We start from the raw sequence: 27,678 nt of genomic DNA, 5'->3' as shown, positions 1-27,678 counted from the left end.
GAACACAACGCGGCTTGCTCTCGGAGAGGCTCACTGCCGCAGATGAGGGCCCCATAGCCTTGTGCTTTTTGGCACTCTGTAGCATGAGGCCTCGACATGAGGCAGCAAATTAGTTAATGAGTGTGTATTTTGCGTCTGGGAGTCTACCTAGGGCTTTTTCCAGATTGGTGCATGACGAGCTCGACGGAGAATGCACACCGTGGAACCCTTGAGCCGTGATGTACTGCTGTAAGATTACTACGAAGGGGGCAACCGCCATTCATTTGTACACGATACCAGTTTATCGCTGGAAAGAGGAAACATCTCATCCTTCTGTGCTTAGGGAACAATTAGCAGCGCCTCAGGCGGCAGGAACTATGGGCCAAAAGAGAGACTATCGCCGATCCCCAGCTACACATTCCGCACATTGCCTTCATCTTTACTAATGCCGAAACTCTCTTTTCTGCATTATTACCTGATATTCCAAGCAGAACAGCCGCCGCCGCGCTCTCACACCGGCGGCTCGGCTATCCTTCCTCCATTTCTTTCGGCTCAGCCGAGCGCGGCATTCGCGCTGCAAGGATGACTCTGAAGGTGGGAGACAAGGTAGCCGTTTACGGCTACCCAGCAACGGTGAAGTATGTCGGCTCATTCCCCACCTGCAGGACTGCCGCTCGCGGCTCGGGACGACTCACAGGTCCAGTTGTTGGCGTCGAGTTTCACAAGAAAGGCGCAGGGGACTGTGACGGCACTTACCATGGACATAGATACTTCCAGTGCGCTCCGAGAATGGGGCGCTTTGTGCGCGAATTTTCCGTGAAGTCATACAGCCGTAAGGCGCGATACTTTTCTTCCGCGGTGCCTCGGGCACAACCCTCTCTCCATGCCCCTTACATACAGCAAATAGAGTGCCATTTCGTAGCCTTTACCCTCCTCAATCTTCTGCAGATTCTCTGCGTGAAAGACTCTGTGGCGACCGTGGCCATCTCACCACTGTGTGCCCGTATGGTGGCCAAAGTATATGCACACCTTCGCATCAGCCCTATCCCTAATGTCTTAGCACACTAGGGCCTTTATACAACCCCTGGAAGAAGCTGAAAGGCCCCAACAGTGTTACTGTACATACACGCGCTTAAAGCATTGACGGTTTCAGCAAGAAAATCTGAGGGACGATAGTCGTGCATTTTGCATGTGTGTGTTCGGCTGCTCAGCGGAAACCTGCGCTGCCATTCGCATCCAGGCCTGCTACCGCCGTTACCGAGCGGCTGAGACATTCCAAGAGCTGGCGGCTTTTCGATTTTGGAATGAACTTGACCATTTTGAGGAGAAGGACGCCCTTGTCAACAACAGGCAAGTCCCACAAACCATGGTTTATGTCTAGCTGGACTGGGCCTGCGTGTAATCGCGGGGTGGATCACATCGTCTTGTGCTTCCTCACTCCGCTGTATGTTCTCTCTCTCTCTCTCTCTCTCTCTCTCTCTCTCTCTCTCTCTCTCTCGAGGGTCCTTTCTGCGTGCAGTTCACCTGAACCTCAACTCAGGTGCATGTTGCTGGCTAATGCATATCGCTTGCTCTCATAGGGGTATGTGTATGGGCGCAGTTGATCAATCTTCTGCTGCACTATGTCCTGCAATCGGTCTTGCGCTGCATGTCTTCCGCCTACCAGAGATGTTGGCACCCCAACTCTCAACACGATTAAAAAGCAGATTCACGAAGCAGATGTCTTTGAAGTTGGTGATGTACCCACGGAGAGGCCGCACTCGGGCAGCAGCCTTCAAGTTCCGGGGGCTCCAGGAAGCGCTGCTCCAGGTGGCCGTTTGGCTAGACGACGCTCATCGACGAGAGTTAGTTTGTGCTTCTAGAAGCAACCGTTGAACGTACATGAATCAGACCAACCGATGCCTGAAAGACTGCTTGTCTGCTTCCTGAGTGCCTCACTACCGCGGGCTAGGCACTGCATATTCTGATCTGAGCCCCTACTGGGACCTTAGGAACAACCAGTAAACGTAGCAAAGGCGAGAAAATGCTCGAGAGATGCTTCCTGAGTCTGTACCTGGGCTACAGTGCACATCCTTTTAAAACCATCCGTCTTTCACTGCTCCTCAGCGTGTCTTGTGCCTCTTCCCCACCATGCGCCGGTGTGGCTGTGCTGCCACGGCCTTTTTGCCAGTCGTTGCGAGCTGCGCGGCGCGGGGGTTCCTCTTTTTGTGCGGTTGTCTTTCCCTGCATCGTGGATTGCACGGCTATGGCCCCTCTAGCCGCACCCCACAACCTCAGCCGTCCACAACTCGCGCCCTTTCACTGCGTTTCCTGCAGCGTTCGCAGCAGCGTCAGAGCATCGACGCTTCTACTATTGCTGAAGAGGGTCTTCCACCCGGCTACACGGGACCCCACCTCAAGTGGCCCATCACTAGGGAGTTTGCTTTGGACCTGATCGACCATTTCCGCGAGCACTCGGATGTGCGTTGAGTTTAGAGAAGGCACAGATCTACGAACTACTTACCTCGAGGCAGACAGCGCTTGCAGTGCACTGTGTTTTCAGGAACTGCTGCCGGCAGTTGTCTCATCTCAACAGAGTGTCTGATTGGAGCATGTTGGAGTGTTGATTCTCACCTCCCACGTACACTGATAATCAAGCTGTCCGCGGCATTTGCCTTCGCTTTTGCGCTCGCCGTAGGTCCCTCTGCCTCGCAAGTATGCGCTGGAGCTGGTGATGGCGGTGGAGGAACATTACAAACAGACGATGAAGGGTGCAGTTGCGGAAGTCGAGATCCCGAAGAAGCCCGGTGCCCGTCTTGTGGTGAGAATAAGAGACGAAAATCACATTTGTCTTCAACGTGGACTATTGCCAGTGTTTCTGGAGGTGTTGTTGGGAATGCGTGCTTTGGACCAATCTTCACTAGGTTGCTCTCTTTGCCCTTTCCTTGACTTCTAACCCCTTTCGCTCCTTTATCGCGCTGCTGTTGTAGCATCACGGTGTGCAAGGCGTGCACTTTTTTTGTTCCGTGGCCTTCTTACGCGGCTTTGTCAATTCCTGCCTCTCGCTGCCCTGGGATGTGTTGCAGCTCGTTGGCGACACGCATGGACAGCTGAACGACGTCCTTTGGATTCTGTACAAGTTTGGGCCTCCCTCTGCGACGAACGTGTATGTCCCCCTAGACATAGGCTGGCGATGAGTTGTACCATCTTCTGCAAAAATTGCCATTCGCCCTCTCAGAGTCAGAGGGTTTAGCCTTGCGCAAGGCGGAGCGGTGGCCGGAAATTGTAGCCACGCATGTATACGCTTATTATAGTGTATCCTTCAGGGGCGTTGTATGTGGATCGAGACGACGGACGAGCCGGTGGTTTCGTTTTGCGGTGCGCGCTCAGGTATCTGTTTAATGGAGATATAGCTGATCGAGGCCGCAGTTCAGTTGAAATATTTCTGCTTTTGTTTGCCTTCAAGCTGCAATGCCATTCTTCCGTGATTATCAACAGAGGGAATCACGAGAGCGCAGATATGAATGAGGTATACGGATTCGCTCAGGAGGTGCGGCAGAAGTACGGCGGGCTGCTATATCAGAAGTTCCAGGATATTTTTCACCTGCTACCCCTCTGCGTGGTGCTTGAGAAGCGCGTGTTTATTGTGCACGGAGGTCTCTGCCGAAAGGACAACATCACACTGCACCACATCGATCAGCTGCACAGGCAGCGACCCTGTCCGGCATCTCCCCACACCTTCGAGGACACCCTGATGTTCGATCTCCTTTGGTCTGATCCACAGCCAGACCGAGGTAGGGGATGGAGCACCAGGGGTGCAGACTGTATTGCATTTGGCCCCGACGTGACCGACGCTTTCCTCACGAAAAACAACCTCGAAGTCTGCATCAGATCCCACCAGGTGAAAGGAAGCATGGATCGTACACCTCTCCTCATCTCTCACAGAAATAAGTGCAAATTCCAGAAACTGTGTAGCGCCGCCGAACGGGTATAGGGCGGGTTGCGCGCGATGCAGATCTGTGTGATTGCCAGTTGCTGCTTCCTGCGCAGCCTTTGCGGTTGAGCAACGACAGCCAAAAATCCTTGTTCCGTCGTGTTATTCTTGTATCAGGCCTTTATGTCCGTTAGAAGGGCCGACGTTGAGGGTCTCAATCCCTGGTCATCGGCAAATGTGCCATGCGTATGTATTTCCGTCTTGTATTGCTCTGCTTCCCAGGGGGAAGCTTACATGCTGAGCATGTCTAGAATTCGTCTCCTAATGTGCTCCTTGTTGCTTTTGTTTGGGCATCCGTTCAGGTGCCGACGAACCTTCGAGGGTTCGAGCCAGTGCACGATGGGCGCTGTGTGACGCTTTTCTCCGCTTCCAATTACTGTGGGACTACGGGTAATTATGGGGGCGTGATTATCTTTGAGGCCAACCTATCATTTGAGATCCAAGAGTACATGGCGCCTACCCTGCAGGAAATACAGCAGCTGCACCGTGAGACTTGCGCGGCGACACAGAAGGTGCTGTTGCAGAAGAAGATAAAGGAACTAGAGACTCAGGCGAAACGGGCAAACAGACGGTCAGCCGCGGCAAGGATGAGCCAAGAAATCGTCCAGAAAATGTGCAAGATGGTATGCGAGAAGAAACAAGACCTCTGGTGGTGTTATTTTAATATGGACGCTGAAGGATCGGGGAAAATCACACCCGCGCAGTGGCGGTAGGTGAACCGATTTATTCAAGATTGAAGAACATGCAGAGGAAAAGCAGAATGCATGTGCATGCGTATGGCATTGTTTGGCACTTCGCTCGTGACTAGCTGCTTGGTACATAATGAAGTGTATATATGCTGCTAAACAGGCGCAAGAATGTTCAGCCTGCACCCAGCATTGTATAGATATGCCTTTTAGTACAAATACAAGCGCATATCTCGGGACCCGTGTAGATATCCATGCTGCATGCCACTGTATTAATGTGCTTGCTGGGCTTGATAGTATTTAGTTGGATGTTTGTTCATTGGCAAACGCTGGCGCACTCGGACGATTGTTTGAGAATGGACACGTGCTTGCTATTTGAAACCTTGCGCTTTCCCTTCTGCAGAGAAGCATGTTCAATAGTACTGGGACAGGAATTGCCGTGGGTGAATATCATGAAGTGTCTGAAGGCGGTCAGCAAGGATGGATTCGTTCATTACAATGACTTCCTGTATCGATACAAAGTTGATTTTAGGCCACCAATTTGCAAGCACCTTAATTGGAGACAGGAATGCGTTGCAAGGGTGCGTCAGGAAGAGTGATCATTGTGGGGTTGTTTTATGGTTGCTGCTGTGCGACTCTTCATTGGATTTGCGGTTCGCGTTGTGAAGGATGAAGAAACAGGGATGAGGCCTTTGCTGAGTTCATCTAGGTGTTGTGCATCATGCACCACTTATTAAGATACGAATGAGGGTCTCTATGTGGTGCTCAGGTGTTCGAGTCCATCATGAGCGCGGATTTGAGTTTAAAGGAAACACTGATGCTATTTGACAGAAATTGTGACGGAACGGTGTCGGTCAGAGAATTCAACGAGCTCCTGTCTGAACTAGATATTGGTAAGAAGGAGCACACGAAAGACCATCTCTGCCTACGCAGGCTAGATAGAATGTTTAACGGGGAAGCAAAGATAACGTAAGCTCAAGTAGCCGTTTTCGTGGATCCACAGTGGGCAGCAGCAAAAGCAGACTCTTTCCCAACCGAAAGGGTGTAGGGGCTGCAGCAGAAGCAGCTGCACAAGCAACCATCACAGTGCCGTCATGTCGGCGCAACAGGTGCCTTTTGCTGTGTACTGTCTGCTTTGTGCTTCTTTGTCTTTTTTTTCTGATCTTCCCGTAATGTATGCACAATTTTGCCGTGCCTTGATGCCCTGTGCCTGCTTCAGTTCTCCCACTCAACTCTTTGTCCTCGACTGCTGCCCTTGCCGTGTCTCGCTTGTTCCTCGATGCACGGCATTTCTCTGGAAATTTGTTCTGCTTCTGTATGTCGCAGGTCTCAGTGAACCCCAGGTGCGTATCCTTATGCGCCTGATCACTGCGAGTCCAGCGTTTAACGCTGCAGCAGGCAGCATCGACGTTGCGGAATTCCTGGGCAGATTCAAAGTTGTGTACTCAAACTCAATTAAGGAGGAGTAAGTATGAAGGAGAAAGATACAGAGACAGAGAACAGCAGCCAAAGGCGGGGAGATGGGCGGAGGCATCCGCAGAGAAAAACAGCGAAGCAGTCTCACAGATAAAGTAGCGGAGCCTTACAGCACAACCAAGCACATGAATACACGTGCACGTAAAGCCACCAGCTGATCTATAATGCTTTGTTCGAGTTCTCTTTGTTCTCTGTGCCTTCCTTCCCGCAGCCCTCAGGCGAAGACTCCCTGGTTGAGCCGAGCGCTGCACTGCATTGGGAAGGCAATTTTAGCCGACAAAGCAGAGGCTGCGTCTCGTCACTATGAGCAGCAACAGTTACAGGAAGGAGGCTTCATGGGCGAAGGAGGCAGCAGAAGAAGAAGCTCGGCAGACAGGGCGGTTGCACTCTTCCAAAAGTTTAAAGATTACAATGAGGGAGGCGACGGTGAGGGGCATCGACATATGCGACGTTTCTTGGTTGTGCTCTTTAATGTACATGGGCTACATTCCGTCGTACCAACCCTTTTCTAGTTCTCTGGGAGTAATGCTGTTGCAAGGACGTAAACGTGGTATGGTATTGTGCCATTTAATCTCAAAATCCTAAGCGTCGAATGCACAACTGGTGCTCATAGGATGCTCTTCTTCATATGCTTAGCACCTCCAAGTTTTCTGAAAAAGTCTACATTGGTCTGGTGTGCCCAAATGCGGAGTGTGCATTCTTTTGTTCATATTCTGTTCTCGCTTGCTGCTGAGTCTCATGGCTTTCCCATCTCCAGATTCTGCTGATGGAAGTGAAGTATCTGTGTTCCTCTGCATTTATCTCCGTGTGATTCTCTTCGTCTGTGATTTGCACTATGTCCGTGGTATCTTCGATGTGTTTGCCCCTCAGCTTCGTTTTTCCTTTTTATTAAGTGTAGCTGCTGTCAGATTTTTCTTTTATCTTCCTGCATGTGCGTGCTTGCGTCACTTTTTTCTCTCAGGTTATTTGTCATACGATGATTTTATATCTGGTATCAAGCGCCTGAATATAGACGAAGAGGAGCTTGGCTTTGCCCTCACCGATGCGCACCTTTACAGAGTGCGTTGTTTGCCTTTTGAGTACCCTTGCATTCTTAAATATGTTTTGGCATGTCCTAGGACGATTTTGTTTTCTTTCCTGCTTTTCTAGCGGCACTGCCCACGTATGTTATACTGTTCGATGCACGTATGTGATTCCTTCTCCTTTTCTCCTGTAGGTGGTTGAGGCGATCGACCTAACGGGTTCCAAGCGCATCAACTATCTGGAGTTCCTTCAGGCATTCCACGTCGTCGACAGCAGCTCAAAGAACAACCTTGCTGAAGAGGTACGCAAGGCAGAGCGGCGAAGAAAGGGAGCTATCTGATCTGTGTGTTGGTTATTTAAATTTAACGTCATAGGTTGCTTGTTTGTTTTTTTTATTTATTGTGTATACTCTGCCCCTTACTGAGAAGGAAAGGGAGTGAATATGCGTGCAAGGGAGCAAGTGATATACGCTTTGGTGATCGAATTTGATTTTCCAATTTTTTTCTTTTTGCGTTCGTCGGTGATTTCCTGTTCTGTTGTTTGTTTGTGTGGCATTTGCTGCGCTGCAGCTGTGGGGTCAGATCTGCACGACCCTTTTCCAGCACTCCAACAGCATCCGGAGAGCTCTCCATCAGTTTGATCCAGACTTGACTGGAAAGGTGGACTCTGAAGACTTCCGCTCCGCCCTCGTGACGCTCAATACTGTTTTGGCTAGAACAGAGTGCGTTAGCAAATCCAGAGCATATTTGAGGGAGCGAAGAGAAGGAAAATGATTAGAGAGATATTTGTGAAGTGCACGGGTTATTGGGACAGTGAGAAGGGTCATGGCGTCAGTGGGATGACAAGGGGCTACAAATGAGACGCGCAAGGAATTTCGGGCAGAACGGGGGTAGAGCAGAAACGACGAGATTGTTAGAGGAATTGCGCACAACAGAAAGTCATAGATGAGACGGGAGTGATGGACCGAGGAGCAACGGGACCGATGCTGCCTGCTGCGGTTGAAAGGAAGAGGCAGAGGCTAGGGAAGAGGCAGAGGCTAGATTTCTGGTGTAAAAGCTAATTGGGTCACTCTGTGTGCTAACCTCTAGTTTTGGATTGATCTAACGTGCGCCAACTTTAGCGCAAGGCTGTAGCGTCCTCCTCTCTTGTGTTGTTTCCTGTTTGCCACTTAGGGCACCCCTGACCGAGGAGCAGATCGATTTACTCGTTAATTTCATGGATCTAGACAGCGAAGGAATGGTAGAATACGAAGAATTCCTGGATTCGTTTATTCCGGTTGACAGTTACTGCACCGGTCCTAGTGGCCTGCCGTGCCTTCCGGATGCAACAGAAGCCGCTCCTGCATCCACATCGTCTGCTCCTCCTGCCACTGCTCCTAATGGAGATAACTTTTCTGCGAAGCAAGCAGGCTTGAAGGTTAATGATGGAAAAGGTGGCAGCAGCGGCATCGCCGATCCTCAGAAACCCGCAGCAACAGCTAGTAGCACTGCGAAAAGCAGCAAGCATTCAATGGAAGTTGACGAAGGGAACAGGCGGTTCACGTTTAGTAGCCATGTCGGAAGGTAGAGTAAAAGCATGGAGAACTGAGTTGCCGCCGAAAGATTCAGATGTGTAGCCTGAAACCAAGCCCGAGCTACGCAGGGTGTTTTCAAAAGGGGAGCGTCGACAGGTGTTCCAAAGTAAAGCAACTCCATGGGGATGATGTAAATCAGCAGGGGCCTGGGCGTGTTTGTCGCTTTATGGGCGGTGTGGGAGTGCGATAGCAGAGATCGAAGAGACGGACAGCACTGTTGCCAACGCTGTAACAGTTTCAGCACGCAATTATTCTGAGGGAGAGTGCAACGGAAAATCGGAAACGGTGGGAAGCGGCGAGTCAGGAAGGCAGTGGGAAAGGCGGATTTACATCAAGAGTACTTTCTTCTAATCTTTGATAAGCGGTCGATTCGCCTTGCTTTCCCTTCCCTCTTCCTGGGCGTTGTCGGGGACTGCACCGGGGCACAGTTGTGCACCTTTTTTCTTCTTTGAAGGTAAGCAGCCAGCAGCGGACCAAAGAACAGCGAGGGGGAACGAGACACGAGACAGGCAGGGTGTTTCTCGGCCCCTGTAGCAGACAAGAAGAAACTGAGAAGAGAGACGTAGCGAGGCACACGGATATGCGTGTTGTGCAGTATCGTTGTCTGCTTCCCTTATTTTGCCCGCGCCTCATTCCTGCTCGTCTCTCGTTTCGGCTGTTCTTTTTTCCTGTCTGATGAGGATGCGCGTTCTTGCCACGATCTTTACTTGTGTTGCTTTGGGCTCTTGTTCGCTTGGCGGTTCGAGGGAGGGGCTATGGCTGCCAGTTTTGCTTCCCCTCCCAATTTCGCGTATTCCTGGGACATCCGCCTTCACAAGTTGCATCTTAACTTCGCAGTGGGTTTTGTAGGTGGGCGCGAGTTGTACGCATGGAGACAGATCCGTTCATGTGCCTACTCTACATCCCGTTCGCATAACATCCATTTGTAGCTGTATACAGACTAGTGTACCGGTAGGGGTACAGGTATACTTGCACACCTGCTTTTCTATACTGTAGAAAGCAAGCAAGTAAAAAATTCTCAGGCACTAGTCGCTTGATGTCTGTATGGACATCGGTGAATGCCTACACAGTAGTCAAGAGACATGTAATACCGGGAAAGCCCATCCACTTGATCAAATCCCACAAAACAGATATGCCTATCTGCATTATAGACTCAGTACATTCCCTCCTTTAGCCGCGCAGTTTCCCGGTGTGCGCGTGGCTATCTTCACGGTCCGTCAGTGGACGCAGGGCCTTAAGGACGCCGTCAAGAGACAGGCCTTCTAGTGGTACGCAGTCATCCAGGACAAAGCACCCCTGGCGCGTCCTTACCTATGGCAAAAGACACATGGGTTCAGTCCCCAAAATTGATGGAGGGTTCGGAAGGCGAGGAGGGTACACCGGATGGTTGGCAGACGCGTGCATATCACTCGGGAGGGCTAAGGGCCGGGACGGGGATGTAGAGCAGCTATCACCCCGACATAGATGTGCACATAAAAAGACGCCCAGAGAGGGGTGCAAGAGATATATGGGAAAAGAGGGTAAGAAAAGGCTGCATATGATTCTGAGGGCGGAGAGGGGTTAGGGGACGACCACGGGTTCTACCCCTTAGGATCAGGCAACTAGGAGCCAGACAATAACACAGGGAGCCGAGGATACGCGTGGCCTGCACGTATGAGCAATTGGTATGCCTTACGAGCATTTGCAGATGGCCAACTGTGCCAAGTTCTGCAGCGATGTCAGCCGCCAACTGGCGGATATAGGTGCCCTTCGAGCAGCGGACGGCGAATTCGAAGTCTGGGAGCTGAAACAAGCTCGAAATGGCGCACAACAAACACCCGAGCACGACTAACTGCACGAATGCAGCCGAGACGATTGATACAAATGCCCACCTTGAATGCAGCTCAAACGTTTTGGATCAGGGAAGGACTGTGAGAGTAGTACACGCAAAGCGAGTTTGCAAAAACATTGGTGCCTTTTTCTGGCGTGGCTACTGCCCTTCGGACTGTTTACCAGTACTTCTGCGCGTCTCAATATTTTGATTTGGTCGATCGAGACGAGAGAAGCCGGCGGCCTGTCCGCAGGTGTGTAAGCAGTGCCCTCCCGAGCTAACTCGTAAGAATGACGCCCCCGTATTCTCTTCGCTGAGTTATAACATCCGCAATTCACCACGAACGTGTAATGAATGGTCAGGCGTTCACGTTCGGCGCCAACAAACGAACAAAGACTGCCTCCCTGATGAGACTCTGAGAAAGGCACGGCCCTAGTTGTACATCCTCAATGATGCTGCAGCTACTGGGTTTGCAGTGGCCGACCAAAATAAATTAGCTGGAGCCACCAACAACGGCTAGAACAAAGCAGCTTTCTAAGGAGGAAGGAAAGGGGTGTAGAAACACCAGACAATTGAGGCACGCTGATAAAATATACCGAGTCCGTCCGCTGGAGAGGCAGCGATCGAGCCAGAGGCCGAGCAAGCCTACCGGAGAAAAGAGGTGGTTGTTGTAGATACGACAGACCGTTGAATCTCCCGATAACTTGCTCGAGTCGTTCGAAGCTGACGGTTTCCCAGGGCACCTCCCGCACCTTTTTTCCCTTAAGGCACCAACAAGAAGAGTCAGCGCACATCGTTCTGAGGTTTCCATCTAGCCCCTTGGAGGCGGCCACGCCGCAGCGGACTGTGGCGACAGCGAGCGGCAACACTCCAAAAGGCGAGACCGCAGAACAAATATACTGAACTGAAGCAGCGGGGAAAAGGCTAAAGCAGCGCGCGCACAGTAGAAGGAAAGCCAGCGATAAGGAAGCCAAGATGGAGTCGATGACGCGGCAAGGCGCCAGGAACAGAGAGGCGATGCACAAGGGCCACACGGGAGAAACACAAGGTAGAGGGGGTGGCTCTGAGAGAGTCTGTCTCTCGACCTCAAACCTACCGCAGCATCTAGCGTATCTGTTTCTATTCCAAGGCGAACGCGTGCTACGTATTCCTTGGGGCCTACAGAGGCGCAAACATCAATGTACATACGAACGACCTTATGTCGTTCTCTGTCGATTTTGTCGTTTGGGTGCGTCCCCCAAACCGCATCTAGTATATCTTGTTCTCTCTTCATTTCCGCACTCTATGGAGATGGCACTGTCAGGGGTGTGAACTCCGTCCTGCGCCCCTTCTACCGACTCCCTCTCATGCGGTCTCGCCTGTGCTGCTCCTATTGTTGCGCTCTGCCTACCGTCTAGAAGCCCCTTCAGGTGTGCAGTTCCCCTGCCGACGCCTAAAACCAAGACGCCTGAGAAAAAGCCACTCAAGCCCACAAGAAGAAGTAGGTGCCACCGGTCATAGTTGGTGAAAAAGCATTACACTAGACGCAGATGCCCTCCCCTCCTCCGTAGATGAAGGACGCAGAACGACCACCAAAAAGCCTTCGAGGGAAGTGCCAAAGGAACAACACACAGCTTGGGGGCGCCAGCCCAACTAAGGGCACACAGAAGGGCGCAGAGCAAGCAGGAGAGAGAGGGAGGGGGTAGACACAGAGATCGAGAGAGAATGCTTCTGAACAGCTAAGCAAATATCACATGGGGAACGACCCCAATGTGACGGGGGGAGGTAAGATGAACAAAACTGCAGCTGGGGGAAAAACGAGGAGAGCATTCTGACAGGCGCAGCCTTGAATAACGCGAGACGCGCGCGGACGGACGGAGGCAGGCAGCGGTAGGGAAGGGCTGGCATATGAGGCAGGTGCCTTACCGGACGCTGGAGGATCGAGCGTCCCACCATGACCAACTCGCAGCTTCTGCCTCTGCTGCAGCTCTGGAGTTTGAAAATTTGTTCCGTGAAGGCACTCGCCATAGGAAGGTTTGTCTGGCAGGCGGAGCGGCTCTGTCTCGTGGGCACTCGCTCTCTCTGAGAAGCGTGGGTACGGAGTTTTGAGTATATGGCGGACGACTCGACAGACGTCTGCTGAAGTTATTCCCCTGGGCTTTAGAATGGGTAGCAAGCCATCTATGCACCTTAAGTCGTGAAACATGTCTCCATTTTTTTTCCTCTCTCTGCGTGAGGCCTCATCTTCCCGTAGAGTGGCCACCAACTGGAGGAGATCTCTAGACGCCGGGGTGTCCACTAAATGACTAGGCAGTCCTTCATGAAGCCCCCTCGAATCCTGTACACCTGCAGATGCATTTGCCCAGCTGGTTGACGTCGCTGCAGCTTCCACACGAGACGAAGGGCAACGATGGAACCAAGGCGATGCCCAAGACGAAGCAGCTGACGGAGGAAGGTATGCATCCGCACACGGTTCCACGATCCACACCGCCACCTGTGTAGCTAGTAAACGAATGCCCCGCATGCCATTCCGGATGAGGGTTGGGACTTTTGTTTCTGGAAAAGGCCTCCGTTGCTGATGCAGGAGAGCGTAAGCAGATAGAATTGCGGGAAATACGGACACAAGCAACAAGAGGGCTTTCAGAAGAAGAGAGAATGAAAGCAATCAATCTTGGCTGAAGGGTTATTCGTCTTTGAGAAATTCCTTCCCCTCCACTTTCGGTGGGCCCCCCTTCGGACGGCCTCCTGTATGAAATGTATTAGGGTACGTGTCTGGTCAGTGCTGCTGCTTAACAGTGGCCCTTCGTTGTTATATCCAGAATTATAACATTTCACACATTAAAATAAGAAGGCAAACAGGTAGACCGTGCCCTGTTGCTATAGCTGCCCGAAAGGTATCGATGCAGTATGCAAGGAAGTAGCACAGGATAGTGGCATCCCACGAGTATATATTCTGCTCCTCCTGCCCCCCACCTTTAAAAAAGCATTAGAAGAAAATACGGTCAAAATCAGACAAGAATTTCGGAAAGTTGCCCATATCGATACTTTGTGCTCTGTCGGCTGAAAAGTTTATACGCAGCTTTCCGTTTAGCTTCGTCCCCCCATGTAGTAAGAGTGACCTCACAACTGGACTCCCAAAATTCTGGTATAGCTGGTGTGTACAGACTGCTAAAATGTGAGAAGCCATAATTCGGTATCGCCAGGTGCATGCAGAGGGACTGATTCTCCGTTTCAGTATTCTCCAAACGGGAGTGCTTAAGGACCCATATGCACGCCTATTAACCATTCATTGATGGCAAACCTCCATTTGTACCATGCTTGCAGCAAAGCATAGGAAACCCATTTTTCTTCGGAAAAGGCAACCCTCTAATTTCACGATCAGAAATACGCATATAACGAAAAGCATGTTCATTTTGTGCTTTATTTCGTCCCTCAAAGAAGTGCAGTACCTTCCTATTTTCCTCTTCCCGTTCGCTGTTGTATTACCTTTCGCTGACACTCAGGACGCAGAGCCATATATTTTCCCTGTGCGTCCATTCCTGCGATTTGGCGGGTTAGACTGCGATGCTGGCTTCACAGCAGACTGCATGACTTTATTCAAAGCAACAGGACCTCAGTTCATGCAGAGAACCAGAATCTGCCAGTGGGCAAGACCAGTGCATATACAGCTGAGCGCCGTGCATCATGCACTGAAGCCAGCAGTAGCTACTGCAGCACCAATGCTTGCTGCTAATGTTGGTTTTGCTGTTTCTCTTCTTAGACAAAATCATGGCACCAAGCAATCACTATACCTTTTTTTTATTGGATAGGGAACAGGGAAACCTTTTGGCCGCTGCAGCATTACGTAGCTTCCTTTGTGAGAGGCACGCAGTAGCGAGAGTGCTGCAGTTGGGGTGCACTCAATGAGGCTGACACAATACAAATCTGGTTTCTCTTAGGTGGTTCTTAGATCGGGAGGCAGCATCAGCTACCACTAGCAATGACGCAGATGGGCGGCGTTTTGCTGTGAGGCGGTTGCGCGTGTATCTAGGTAAAGGGGAGGACAAAGACGAATAAAAGCTCTTTGCAGAACACTGTTTAGTGGGTGTTTGTATTGCCACAGGGAGGAGCATTGCTGCGAACACCGTTGGCCTTTGCAGTGCCAGCCACTACCCTCATCCCTGCAATGTAGCTTGTCCTTCTTTGCTGTCGAACTGACATATTTCTTCCATCCACCTTTGTGTGGTTCTGGAGGTACCACCTGTGAGCTGCTGATGCGACTACCGAAAATGCCACAGCGGACACCGCTGGAGCTGCTATATTATTAGACACAATGTGGTAGTGGCTCTTGCTGCTGCTCTGTTGTCGCACAGCGTCTACGTGACCTACCGTTGATTAAGCAGCAGCCGAACAGTGCAGCGCCCAGCATGGTCTGCTATAATTAAGCCTCCAGAGAGTCTGAGTGACCAATACTGTTGCTTTTGATGTGATCATCTTGAGTTTCTGGTCTCTTAGGCAGTTACTAAAAGAGGCGTACCTTATGCATCCACTGCTGCACTTGCCCTCCCAAGCATAGCTACTGATGATGCTGCCGCTGCTGCTGCAGGCCCTGGTTTCTGCTCCCCAGTTCCCTTGTAGGACAGTTCCTGTAACAGATAATCAGCTGCTGCTGCCGTACGATGCACGCTGCAGCCCATTCGATTGGAGCCCCTGAGAGCTCGTAGAGACAGTGCTGGTGCTACTTTTTCGGGGGAGCAGGATGTTGTCTTGTTGCAGTTACAAACCAGTCGCTGTATTTTCATGTAGCGGCAGCACAGCTTCAAGCACAATGAAGCCTTAACGACGACGGCGGTGCCCTGGGGCGGACAAGTTTGCTACATGGCCTGGCAGTTGTTCTTTTATACGCTTGGTCTTCTCCTACTGCCCCTACTTCCGCAGCTGCCCTTCTGTGGTTAGCCTTCATTTAGGGTCTAAAGTAGTGAAAGCGTACATGAGGCTTACTGCTCAGCAGCGGCCTTAGGCATAAAACGTTTTGTAGTTTATGCGTTTTCCTTGGCAGCCGCGACGGACCTGTGTATGCTGCTGCTGCTTGCGTTCCAGTTCTTCCGAATTACAGGCATGCAACCGTGACTGACATGCGCTCAGTTTGCTGTGCTTTGGTAAAACAGCGTGGGCTGCAGAACTGCCCAGTTTCTAGTGAGAAGAGAAAGCCGTGGTGAGTCGCCATCAAGATCATCAGCAGTAGCACATGCGAGCAGGAAAGCACTGTGGCACATTCATGATCCCGTGACGCATCATCACATCTTGCACCTGTTGCACGTGAACTGGCAGCGCAAACGGAATTGCCGAGTAAATGAATGGCAACTACCACGATTGTTATTGCGTTCTTGGGTTTTCGAGCCCTAGAGTTCTTGAGGAATCCGCCAATTTCTAAACCCCCCAAAGCTTTATCGGCGCTCTATTGCAGCTGTGTCAAGTACGCAAGTGCAGGTGTACTAAGGTCTGCTGTTGCCGTTTGACGCTACCCTTGCAAGGCGGCAGTCAATAAACGTGTCACTACGTATTCGCGCACACTTGGTCAGCAAGTTGGCTGAGCAGCTGGTACTTCAGGTGCTGTTTGCTCTTCGCGAAGTTCCACACAGACCTTTATCGTGTCCGAGTCTTAGTTGTTTTGCCTAGATTAGCAAGCAGGATATTGAAAGCAGAAACAATCCAAGGGCACATACTTTCGGCCTATGTGTGGGCGCATACCATTAGGTAGGGTCCTCTATTCCCCTCTTGGGCTGCACATAGCAATGTCGTTGAATTATGTGTGTGTATTAAGGAGTGCAAACTGCTTGCCTTCGGCCTAACAATACGGCAGATAAATACGATGAAATGAGGTGCCGGCGCACTGGGGATCCCCCTTTTGCTACACTCTCAAATACTGATCCTTGCAACTAATTTCTTCGGACGAAAATCCTCTAGATGTGAAATTTTCGTCATGGCGATAGCAGCACTTGTGGATCGAGGCGAGATAGTTATCCGCTGTTCCTTCAAACCCTAAAGTGCCCCTTCACTCCGCCTTTGAGCCCATGTTGCGACGCACCTGGGGCACCTGTGTGACGTGCCGTTGCCGCCCACCTTTTTCTACAGCCTGCTTTGTCTGTCCTTTCCCACAGCGCAAAGGAACCTGGGACAGCACGCTCCCTAGCTCATAAAGCTTCATTCCTTCATCATCCCATGCTATGATCCTCACATGCTGAGCCTGAAGTGTTCTGCTTTAGAGCTACATTCACAGCAGCTGCCGGTCGAACGAGCGAAGAGGTTGGTTCCAGACCCTTGCAATACCTCTTGATCACTCAGCATGCGCTGCTCTGCCCTTCACATGGGTCGTGCGACTTTCTTGAAACAGGCACTGCTGTGAACCCTTAATCCGAGCTTCTCAATTGGTAGCCACCAAAACATGGCACTTGGGGAGAATCGCTCTGAAGCGCAAGGACTTTATGCCGGGAACAAGTGCAGGTCTTAAGGCGGTGGGCGTTCAAATTCCGCATGCGGCAAATACAGCTAGTTTAGCACCTGTGAACTTTCCAAGATTGCCTATACTTGCGCCCTGCAGTCATATGCCACACACAAAACCAATGGTCTCGTTTGATTCAGACAGCAGCAGTTAAATCCTGGACTGTGGCGGGTTCCACTCCAGTACGGCATTACCCTCATAGTGTGGCTGCTCGTATCTGATCCTGCTGAAGAGTAAAAGGTTTTGTTCAATCTTCTTTGGATAAATGCTGTGCGCCTGTGTTCTAAATGCCAGGCACAACTAGCCGTGAATGTTCAGGGTGCGTAGACGGTGCGGCAACGCGAACCCTAGCTGCCCCTCTTGCCTCATGCCACAACCCTTAGGAGTATAGGGGGCAAGAGAAGCAAAGAAGTTGGCGGCACGAACTCTCACTTATTTCCAAATAAAGGCTGCTCTGTGTCTGCTGGCTTAGGTCTCTCTGTTGAAACCCTAAGCAGTGTGGGATACGATCAAAACGCACGTGCACAGTATCGGGCCAAGCTACGTTTTGAAGTGTTTTGCTACACTAAATGTATCAAAACTCCACTTGTAAAAGATTGCCTGCTTGATTTGCCTGTTTGTGTATCTTATGTACTACAAAGTTGTATTCCCATGATACAAGAAAACCCAATGTTGCATGCGTGTGTGCTAGAGGTTATGTCAAACTAGCTGTGGATGCTCCGAGTACGTAGTGGGTGCAGCTACGAGTAGTTTAGCATTCGTCCGCCTTTCTTGTTAGGATCTATGAGGGACATAACAGTATAAGAAGAGAGCTCTTCTGAAACATCCCAAAACTTCTAACAAGTTTGCACCGCCTTTGGAGTCAAGTGTCTGTCTACTAAAAGACACTGAAGATAGCTAGTGTATTCTGTCATGCTAAATGACTCGCTTACAAAATGACCATAACTTGACCACTAAGAACCACCCTAAGACATGTAGGAAGGAGGAGCTTACCGACTGCACTCATGTGCAGTATTTGTGACTAATCTCAAAAAATCCAATCGCTTAATTTGACGGTTTTACTTCTTTAGAGCAAGTTTAGATAACAATAGAATAACTGGATCTAGGTTGCTGTTTCCGCTTTCTGGCTTACAATTAGGACGCCCTCCCCCGCTTCAGACCTGGATCTGGTGCTCCGGGGACTGCAGCCACCCATGACAGTTGAGCGCCTCAAGGAAACGCTCCTAAATGCACGCGAATGTATATGAAAAGCACAAGAGAGCCAAGCACGGAATTCATATTAGTGGCGGCTCTCTGTGTAATGCTTTATGTAAAGTCTCCGCGGGGATATACCTTCGCTAGGATAACTACAGGTTTGTGAAGACGTTATTGGGTGTTTATCAACAAAAAATCAGCCTCTGAGACCCTCGCCCCTCAAAGTTGTCCATGAGCAGAGCGATACTGCTAAGATTTTCGCAGCTGCACCCTGCAGGCACTCCGAAAATTTACAGGCAGCTGCGCATAGCACCTAGCAAAAACACGCACAACATTGTCTCTTTTTGTACCATGGTAAGACTAATCTGCACTAAATAAGATAGAAAGCAGAAAAGCCAATAGGTGAATTCATTACCATTCTTAGACAGGTATCCCTAGTGTAGTAGAAAGTTTCAAAGCGTAGCTTAGCGCGGTACAGGCATATTAACGGATTTGGCAAGAACTGACAAACATAATTCGCTTGTCTGTTCGTATATCTTATCTTTTTAAGATTAGTATTATCACGATACAAGAGGACGCAATGTTGTGTGCATGTGCGTTAGAAGCCGTGTGCAACTTGGGGTGAACGCTCTGAGTGCCTAAAAGGAAAAGCTACAAGGATTTTAGCAGTCCCTTGCGTTCATGTTAGGGACTATGCCGTGTGCAGCCAGTGAAAGAACCGAAATTCATGAGAAATTCCTCAATAGCGGTCTATCTGGTATGTATAAAGCCTACAGTCAAGTGTCTCGTGACGGTGATCTAACATGGGTCGCTATCGACACAGTCTTCCCGTTTTATTATACGCTCCTCTTTCCTCGATTTCATCCCACAAGCTATGTTCTATACGGGGAGAAATTCCATCCGTAGTGCAAGTGACTAAGCCCTCTTAGAAGTCTGGATAACTGCAAATAGCCACCAAGCCCACACGCATACAGCATCGACCGTTGTGCTCAGGAACCGGCTGTGCTGCGCCAATAATAAAGCAGATGAACAGTCCACTCATGATACAAGGCATTCGTAACCCTATAGTTGGCGCATATTGGTGCAATTGTGATCATCCACTGGTACTCAAGCCGATGTAAGAGCAGGTAAGTCACACGCTAAGAGGAAAGCCGGCGTAGGCAAAGAGGTTTTAGCCAGTGAAATAGGAAGGAGCCTAATAAGGGGGAAATGAAATAAGCAACAGATGGTCTAATTATCTATTTGGGCATAAATGGGGTCAATACGACCAGAGCTAGGTGCTTTACAGAACACTGCAGGCTGGATTGCTATGGGACACCGTCTAGACCAAGTTAATTACTTCAGCGGCAATGAGAACAGTGATTCCGGCGAGTCAAAATCTAAACTTCTGTTTGTGAATATATTTTCTTTTCATCGATACTGTTTTCCCCTCTTCTCTCTCTAGGCCTCCCGCCTTTGCATGCAGTCAGCATAAGCGGTGGCTGCCTTGGGACTTCCCGGGGTCAAAGCTGTTCTCATGTGGGCAGATCCTTTTAATAGACTTTTAGTTTTACTGTATGATTTCATCTTCATGATTTTTTTGAATCGGATAGCTTAAGTCAAACTGCTTTGTTTCCTTCTAAAGCTTGTTTTTTTGTCTCGCTTGGTTTTCCACTCTATCTCGTATTTCGCCCTTCTGGGAATCCCCCAATCTCTTGAAACAAGGCACTAAACCCCAGTATCTTCTGCACCACGGTGTTTGATTAGAAGGGCTCTTCACCCTTCCTACAGCTGTTTCCTCTAGAGCGGGCAGCCTCTTCTTTTGAGGCTGATTGTGGCCGTGATTTCAGCGGGCATTATTTATACTGCAGCCTTCACTATAGGGGCACTACAGCTACTGTGCCTGTGGTATTATCGTCGGGATTAGCATCACCCAAGAAAGGCGCAGTGAACTCACACCTGCGCCGTGGTCAAGCAAGCAAGGGGAACGAGGTATATTTATTCATTAGGTTTTGCTCTTCTGTTTGATCCCCTTGATGCGAGGGCTGCCCAGTGCAGATAGGGGCCTTAATCACTTGGCTTCAGCTGCTTCTCTTCCGTGTAAAGCAGCTTTACAACGAAGCAACCAAGGAGAACATCAGTCCGGGAGGGAGGAGCGTGGAAGGTAACAGCACCACAAATTGTACAGGAAAACGAAAAGAACACTTAAAGATGGTGCGGGCATTAGAGGACAGAAAGTGCGATTTGATTGCAGCCCTAGAGTCACGCACTTCAAGTTCAAAAACGAAAAATGCGGCGCTGAAGGCTTTGAAGAAGTTTACTCCAATGCCACACAAGGACCTGGATGAGGAATTCGACCAAAGGCAGTGCAACATGAAGAAATACGTGCAAATGCAATACTTTATGTAAGGCAGCACAATCAACCACCTTCACGAAAGCGTGATGTCAAAAGAGCCACACTTCACTATTCTGTGGGCCTTGAATGCCCATGTTGGAGTGTGTCTGTGCTACCTAGACAACTAAATTAGCAGTCAGGCGATTCCGTTTCTTTACCTGTCTCTTTTGCTTGTTCGTGTCTTTTCTTTTAAGGTGCTGGAGATGTGACAAGGCGAAGGCCACAAACTGTAAAGTCCTGTGGAGCACTTCAAAAGGCAAGGCAAATTTCCTGCGCATGTATTTTCCCCACCCCCCTTTTCTTTTGATTTGCTTCCCGAATTTTCAAAGATAACGGATAAGTAGATGTGTATACAGGGACGTTTGCCGTTTTCATTTGTCATTTGCAGATTGTGTATAGGCTGCAGAAGACGTGTGTCAAGTTAACCTCATACTCAATTCCTGACAGAAGTGGCGTTCCGTCTGTTTGCCTGTGGGAGCCGCATCATCCGAGCTCTACCCGTGCATGCTTCATAAGTGTGCTCTTTTGTGCTTGTGTGCATGCAGGACTGAAGATCGTATGCCCCGCTTGCTACAATGCCTTGCTAGACTTTGTTGAGTTGCAGCGTGCAAAGAGGGAAAATGCAATTTATTTTGACTTCCAGAAAAAAAAATCGCAAAAAGGCGATGCGAAATAGAAGCTATTGCATGTAGAGGTAAAAGCAGAAGCTGCTATGAAGTATTAGTGGACGAAGGCTTTCTGGCGAAGAACTAATCGGCCTCGCTAGGCCATTTTCCATACGCGCTTCCTGAAGCCTCAGGGAAGCCGAGAAGGAATATTGTCGCCTGACTCTAAAACCTTTTCCTGCAAACGTTTTAAAAAGTTAGCTCGTTCTTCATTTTGAGCGCATCTTGCGATGTAAAGCTTGGATATTTCTTTTTAAAGGACCTCTTTCCTCAATGCATGCTCCGATCACCCACCACCGACTGTGCAGACGCGGACACCCCGCGCGAGTGTCAGTTTATTTCACGCTGTTGAACTCATGCCAATAAGAAATCCAAGGCCATCGGAATACACATGCGTATGTCAGGAACGGGGAAGTGTTGCCTCAACTCATTCACTTGGCAACTCCTGCGCTACAGGCTAGCAGGCCAGTCATGATGCTAGTTCGTTGGACGAGTTTAGGGTCATCCAACCCGATCAGTTTTCACAATGAGTTCACAATAGTTGATCTGGCAATTAGCAGCTGTACTCTGCTACCGTCTACACTCTACCACAATCGTTTACATCCAAAGACCTGTTTGCACCCCTACCCCCGTAATTTTCCCCAGCTTTCCTCCCCCTCTCCTCTCTGAAGGGGTTTGCTGCGCACCGATTTCCAGAGCACTCTACGCGGAGGCTACGCCGTCGTGGACGCTGGCTCAGCTTGTCATATAGGAGCTGCTGGCCGCTTGCCTCCACACAGGAGCTGTTGTCCACAATGCGCCTCTTGCTAACCTCCCAATGTACTGTTAGCACGCACAGCCGACCCATAAAAAGCAACCCGAAGGACCAATTTCTACGAATTCGTGCATAAGTAACAGGCGAAGTTACACGTAAACACTTCAGTTCCGCTAGTTATAACTACGCAATAGGTAAGATTTAGCCGATTGGTTTTTGCCGGTTCATGTGCATCTCTTATCTAAAGCACACTGATCCCAACTCCATAAAAGGAAATGCAATGTGTGTGTGCGCGCATATGAGCTAGGTGCTATATGCAACTATCCAAGAGTGCTCGAAAAACCTAGAGGGTGCAGCAAGGGAGGCTCCAGCAGGCCCTCTCCACGCACTTTAAACACTGTGAGGGGCGCAAGGACGGAGACGCAAAATCTTTCTGAAAATAGCCAATAACTTCCTATTTGAAATACGCATTGGTAAGTCTGAGTTAAGTGTCTCCCTACGGACACCTTAAATGGAGCTTGACTGCAGCACTTTCAGAACGGTCCGTCGGTCTTTCTCCAGCGCCACTAACAAACTCCCAATCCCTCTGGTTCAAAATAGTGGCAGAGAAAACACCGAAGCGTCAGGCGAGGAAACAGATGTGTGAGTGAGTGAAAGAGCACTGGTTACTGCCGATGCGCCGCATCACTGCGGGCTACCAGTTCGTCAGTCATCCGTTCTTGCATTTACTCGTCGCTCCACAGAGGCGCATTCGAGGCGCAAGCTACCGGAACATGACAGCGGCCAACTCGCTCGCCAACTTAAGCTCCGTCTATCTGGAAATCCAGGGAGATACAGCAGGCGCCTGTGAGGCAACTAGCCAAATCGCTGCATAGCTAGCTAGCAGCCACCACCAGTCTGCTGGACCATGGCATCAATAACATCTCCATCTTCAATGCCCAGATCCATAGGCGTCTTCTCCGGTTTGACACGCTCTCCATCATACAGAAACCGCACAGAGTCAATAGACTGACCTAGCCTGTTGCAGTAGGCCGTCATGAGCTTTTCCAGCTTTGTGCGGCGCTTGATCTTGAAGTACACCTCGCTCCCGTCCTGAGGCGCAGACAGACAGAGATACAAACTGGGAGGAACCATGCAGCGCGCACACATCCGCATGCCTGCCTCGCCACGAAACCTCTTCCTGAACAAAAAATATGAATCCTCCGGTCCGACATTCGCATAGGCCTAATTCGTTACATGGGGGGGGGGCGAAGCGCGTCCAGCTGTCGCAGAAGCGAGAATTCCCCCCTGCTTCATCCCCCAGACAGAAAGGTGGCCGCTACCAATCGCACGAGCTGCAGCTTTTCACTGACAATAGCGTAAACGGGGGGTGGGCATGAAGGAGACGCGGCAGTTGCACGGAATGTGGCCCATGTCCAACCCACCAGCCTTCTCAACCCCCCTAGTGCGTCACGCGAGGTCAAACGCATCACTGGGTAGCAACTGCCTGCCACCCACACTCCTCCCGCCACAACCTATCGCCGCTGAGGTGCCAACCCCATCAGCGGCAACCGTAGACTTCGAAGGGGAAAGCAGACAAAGTGCAATTTACCGGGGACCGGACTTTGAGCTGCATATGCTCCTTCTCGGGGTTGTCTCCGTCCTTTTTATCTTCAGACATTTTCGCAACAGGTTCAGGAGCACGAAGGGAGTGGCGCGAGAGGCAACTCTGCCTTGACGGCGCGTGCAAGTGGGGAGCGGCGGCAGCAAAGGCAGCCGCTGGAAAAGAGAAGGAATCCAACAAGCAAAAACCACTACTCCACGAAGAGTCCACCCCGGTAACACAAATAACAACAGTCAAAGAGCGCGGTCAGCCGTGCCACGCTAAAGTGCAGGAGGCGTGGCGCAGCTGCGGATGTGGCTTACACATACCATGGGACTGAGACTGCCGCAGCCCCTCCACCCCGTTGCTCCATCAGGGGACGCTAGTGCAGCTGTAGAGTTCGGATTTTGATCTTCCACTTAGAGCCGGGTTTAGTGGCAGCTTTGCTTCACAAGCCAGCAATCGAACAGAGCAAGATCAGCGGCAGACGAAAGCGGCGGAGGGCAGGCCCTAGGCAGCGCAGTCTCCTGGCTTCGGTCGTCGCTGCATTCCGTCATGCCGTCTGCCTTCTCAGCTGTTCAATAAGCGCGAATCAGACCATACGCAGTGTTTGCTTCCAGAAGTGGCCCAAGGGTTGCCAGAAGCTGGCAGAAGGCTGAGAAATTCGAGGCAGACAGCATGCTCCGGCGCACTGCGCCGGCAGCAACGGACTTGGCGGTTGCAGCTACAGTCGTTGCAAGTGGGGACAGGAGTACAATAAATCGAGAGACAGTCCTCACGCTGAACTCCACGCGTGTGCCTTGCTTCCTTAGCCTCCAGCCCCCTTTGCGGCTTCGGGGTGTCACTGCAGGTGCCTTCCAGGGAGAAAGCGAGGCGTCTTCGACGACAATCCCAGCGGGAACAGCAGGAACAGCAGCAGCAGCAGTAGCAGAAGCTCCACCGGAGGCGTCTAGCTCCGCTGTACATGAGAGGAAGGCAGATCATTCGCGCGCTTTGCCAGCTTCTGATGCTGCCTCTGAGCTGAAAGCCGCTATTGATCCCGTGGAGGTTGTCTTGCCGAACACCCAAGCGAGTGGTGGACAGTCCACAAGCATCCGATCAACGACATTCAGCAAGACTTCTGCTACTGTCTTCGAAGGGGGCACAGCTGTGGAGGAGGAAGCCATCATTGCATACGAAGAAGTGAACCTGCAAGACCTGGAGTTTGATGCCTTGGATCAGCAGTTTCTGTATCCGTGCCCGTGTGGCGATTTATTCGAGCTGACTGTGGCAGACTTGCAGGCGGCTGTGGCTGCTGCTGCGAGTCCATCTCCTGCTTTCAGCGGGTTTGCCATTGCCTCATGCCCGTCCTGTTCATTACAGGTGAAAGTTCTCTTTGAAATCGAGCAGCTGAGGCATTTGGAGCAGCATCTGGGCCTTACTCTTTTGCCCGATGGCGAAGCGTGAGAACGCGGAGTGTACCACGCAGCAGCAGTAGCATCTACAGCGGCACCGACTCGACGAGGATGGAGAGGCCAGCGGCTCCTGGAGTCGTGAAGGGTCGTCCTCCGACTTCAGCCTCTCTTTCTGAAGCTGCTTCTGCTACTGGCGTGGCAGTGGAAAGTCACAGATCCTCATCGCTCCACGGGCAGCCTTTGCAGGAGGTGAATGCCCCCTTTCCACTCTATGTCAGGCTGAAACGGCACAGGACGGAGCCACCTCCACCGTTCTTGTGCGTCTTACGACCTTCGAAGCGGCGAGAATTCGCACAAGGGGGGGGGCCAAGTTCAACCCTTTCGGGGGATACCTCTGATCCTTTGAGTCGAGCGCTTGTGTTCAAGTATGTGGATGCTGCCCCTCCGCCTGTGTCTCGATGCCCACCTCCGGTTACCCATCAGCATCAGCATCAGCAATATCAGCAGCAATATCAGCATCAGCAATATCAGCAGCAATATCAGCAGCCTGGCGAGGCCGTTCGGCGAGCATCGGAGGAGGAGGTCGTGCATGCGATCAGCGTTGAGAAGGAGAAAGAGGGAGGGTCTGTGACGAGAGGCGAAGGCGCACAGGCTCAGCTCCTGTCTTCACCGGACGTTTCCCGAGAGGAGGCCTCTTCTTCTGCAAGGGAGGTAGGCGTCGAGGAGAGTGCCACCTTCTGGAGTGCCTTCAACACACCCCTCCGTGCCGAAGTCTTTGGCCTCGCCAAGGATACCTCGGCAGCGGGGAAGGCTGAGCGACGGGGGGTAGCAGCCTTAGAGGGCGCTTATCATAACGCCATTGAAGAAGCTGTCCGAAGCCTTCGACGGTTCCGCGTGGATGGCTCCCAGCATCAGGCTGGCGAGGACCTTTCAAGCTCCTGGAACACCCAGCAGCACAGCAGTCTGCTGTTGCGCGATGGCGTCGCAACTGCCAACGTGATCGACGTGTGCTGTACGGACGGCCCCCGCGGCGCTGCAGACTCCGCGGGAGCAGGGGCAGACGCAGAGGAGTATGACTATGATCTGTATGCCATTGAGTGCGATGGCGAGGGGTATGAGGATATCCGACGAAAGGGCACGCAGGACTGTTGCGGGAGCCTTCTGGAGTCGCACAGGCGCCGTCTGTTGGAGCTGCTGCAGCAGGACAGCAGTGCCGTTGCGTTGGTGGAAGTGGAAGACGTGGATCCCGAGACGGGCACTGTCGTCCAGCGTAGTGGCGGCATGCAGTTGTTCCTTGAGGAATACGGTGACATAGATGACAGTGCCTCAGGTGAGTGTGTGTGGAGAGTATCAGCGCGCGCGAATGCCAGAAAGCGTGGCAGGCGGTGGTATGTGGCCAACATGCGCATGGCAATGCACACAGAGAGTCTGCTGTGGGTGCAGGGAAGGATTGGCAAACTGCCGCCCCGCCCTCCTGCGCGCATTCTCATGTGCTGTGTGGACAATTGTATCGATAACTGCGTGTTTGAATGCTCGGTTTTGGGATGCGTGGATTCTGATTTCTTGTTAAAGTGGATGGATAATTGCATGAGTACTTGCTATTCATTCATCTGGTGCGTGCGTGCGTGCGCGCGCGGCTCGTTTCTGGGGGTTGGGGGTCGTGGTTTGGGGGAACCCGCACACAGTTGAACGTGTGAGGAAAGCACATAGAAATTGTCTTGTGCACACGTGCGCTGCAGACGAGGGCGGGGAGATTGACTACCCGAGTAGTGAGAGCAGTGGCGACTCCTCTGGGAGAAGCCGTAGCTCAAGGAGAGGCACTTCGAACTTCATGCGTGAGGGATCAAAGTCTTATCCGGCGTGGGATTACGATGAGGACTTGGGGTGTTATGATGATGAAGACAGAAGCAGTGCTTCAGATGGCAGTGACTACTATGACGAAGATGAGTATTGAACAGCAATGAGGGTCCATGCCGGCACAACACACGCGCGGCCAAAACTTTGTGTGTTTTCGTAGCCAACACATTCCCACGCGAGGGAAAATTTTTCTACCTTTCTGAACTTGCCATCTACTCGCGGTGGCATTTTGCGGGCTGCTGGGATTGCATCAACAAATAAGTAACTAAGCTTATTCATGCGCATTGGAGGCAGCTAAGTAACTCGCGCCGTTGAGTCTAATTAGTTGAGACGTCGCGTTCTCAGGCCGTCAACAGGAAAGCAGAAACGAATCAGGGGTGTTCAAAGATGCCTATTTAATAGAAAGCCGCTCGATCGATGCGCGAAGTGCGTGCAAGGAGAAAAATCTTCTTGTTGATCAGCATCAGCGAAACTCAAGTGGCAGGCCGGCATACCCGAAGAGAAGCCCTTTTGCTCTAGAGCAACTGGCAAGGGGCTTAGGCCAAAGAAGGAGGCACTTTTTAGCAGACGCATGAGTGATGCACTGTTCAATACATAGTGGATTTTCCCAATAGGAGCACGTGTTATCCTAAGTTTAAGTGCAGGGTTGAGTGCGAGTTGCATGATGCTGCTTGTATTCGCGTTCGTGCTTTTTGGCGCTGATGGTGGTGCTGTCTAGGCGTGCAAAGCAAAGGCAGGACTACCGGCGTGAAGCGGACTACCCATGTAAGCATTCCTTTATAAAAGGATGCTTCAGCAAAATGCTGGCGTTGACCCTTTCATCCGGCTTCCACTTAAGAAGACTCGTAATGATTTGCACCAGGCTTTTGTCTCTGTCG

At 51.0% G+C, this 27,678-nt stretch overlaps 5 protein-coding genes across 5 annotated transcripts; 3 read left to right on the top strand and 2 right to left on the bottom strand.

Annotated features, from left to right (window-relative positions):
• Positions 1-561: 561 nt before the first annotated feature.
• LOC34619603 (serine/threonine-protein phosphatase with EF-hands 1) lies at positions 562-8,703 on the top strand. Its single transcript, XM_026335758.1, has 16 exons — positions 562-811; positions 1,191-1,329; positions 1,646-1,823; positions 2,305-2,439; positions 2,657-2,779; positions 3,045-3,124; positions 3,349-3,859; positions 4,255-4,661; positions 5,042-5,219; positions 5,408-5,531; positions 5,965-6,103; positions 6,353-6,540; positions 7,076-7,173; positions 7,331-7,438; positions 7,707-7,858; positions 8,310-8,703. The coding sequence occupies exons 1-16, from the start codon at positions 562-564 to the stop codon at positions 8,701-8,703; spliced, it is 3,204 nt and encodes a 1,067-aa protein (XP_026191543.1).
• Positions 8,704-10,537: 1,834 nt separating this feature from the next.
• On the bottom strand, positions 10,538-13,023 carry LOC34619602. The gene is made up of 5 exons (XM_026335819.1): positions 12,254-13,023; positions 11,911-11,981; positions 11,617-11,678; positions 11,170-11,281; positions 10,538-10,833 (listed from the first exon to the last, which is right to left on the bottom strand). Exons 1-5 carry the CDS (start codon positions 13,021-13,023, stop codon positions 10,538-10,540), a joined length of 1,311 nt encoding a protein of 436 aa, XP_026191604.1.
• Positions 13,024-20,364: 7,341 nt separating this feature from the next.
• On the top strand, positions 20,365-21,224 carry LOC34619601. Its single transcript, XM_026335741.1, has 3 exons — positions 20,365-20,558; positions 20,743-20,804; positions 21,094-21,224. Exons 1-3 carry the CDS (start codon positions 20,365-20,367, stop codon positions 21,222-21,224), a joined length of 387 nt encoding a protein of 128 aa, XP_026191526.1.
• A 1,622-nt stretch (positions 21,225-22,846) lies between these two features.
• LOC34619600 (small ubiquitin-related modifier 1) lies at positions 22,847-23,630 on the bottom strand. The gene is made up of 2 exons (XM_026335808.1): positions 23,559-23,630; positions 22,847-23,059 (listed from the first exon to the last, which is right to left on the bottom strand). The coding sequence occupies exons 1-2, from the start codon at positions 23,625-23,627 to the stop codon at positions 22,847-22,849; spliced, it is 282 nt and encodes a 93-aa protein (XP_026191593.1). The 5' UTR covers positions 23,628-23,630.
• A 249-nt stretch (positions 23,631-23,879) lies between these two features.
• On the top strand, positions 23,880-26,897 carry LOC34619599. The gene is made up of 6 exons (XM_026335798.1): positions 23,880-23,947; positions 24,146-24,989; positions 25,222-25,284; positions 25,351-25,534; positions 25,587-26,273; positions 26,683-26,897. Exons 1-6 carry the CDS (start codon positions 23,880-23,882, stop codon positions 26,895-26,897), a joined length of 2,061 nt encoding a protein of 686 aa, XP_026191583.1.
• Positions 26,898-27,678: the final 781 nt, after the last annotated feature.

This window comes from Cyclospora cayetanensis, unplaced genomic scaffold (assembly GCF_002999335.1).
Source record: "Cyclospora cayetanensis isolate NF1_C8 unplaced genomic scaffold, CcayRef3 CcayRef3_contig_116, whole genome shotgun sequence".
In the NCBI taxonomy this organism is placed as follows: domain Eukaryota; phylum Apicomplexa; class Conoidasida; order Eucoccidiorida; family Eimeriidae; genus Cyclospora; species Cyclospora cayetanensis.
Note: the sequence above shows the minus strand (reverse complement) of the source record. Positions and strands in the feature narration are given on the sequence as shown.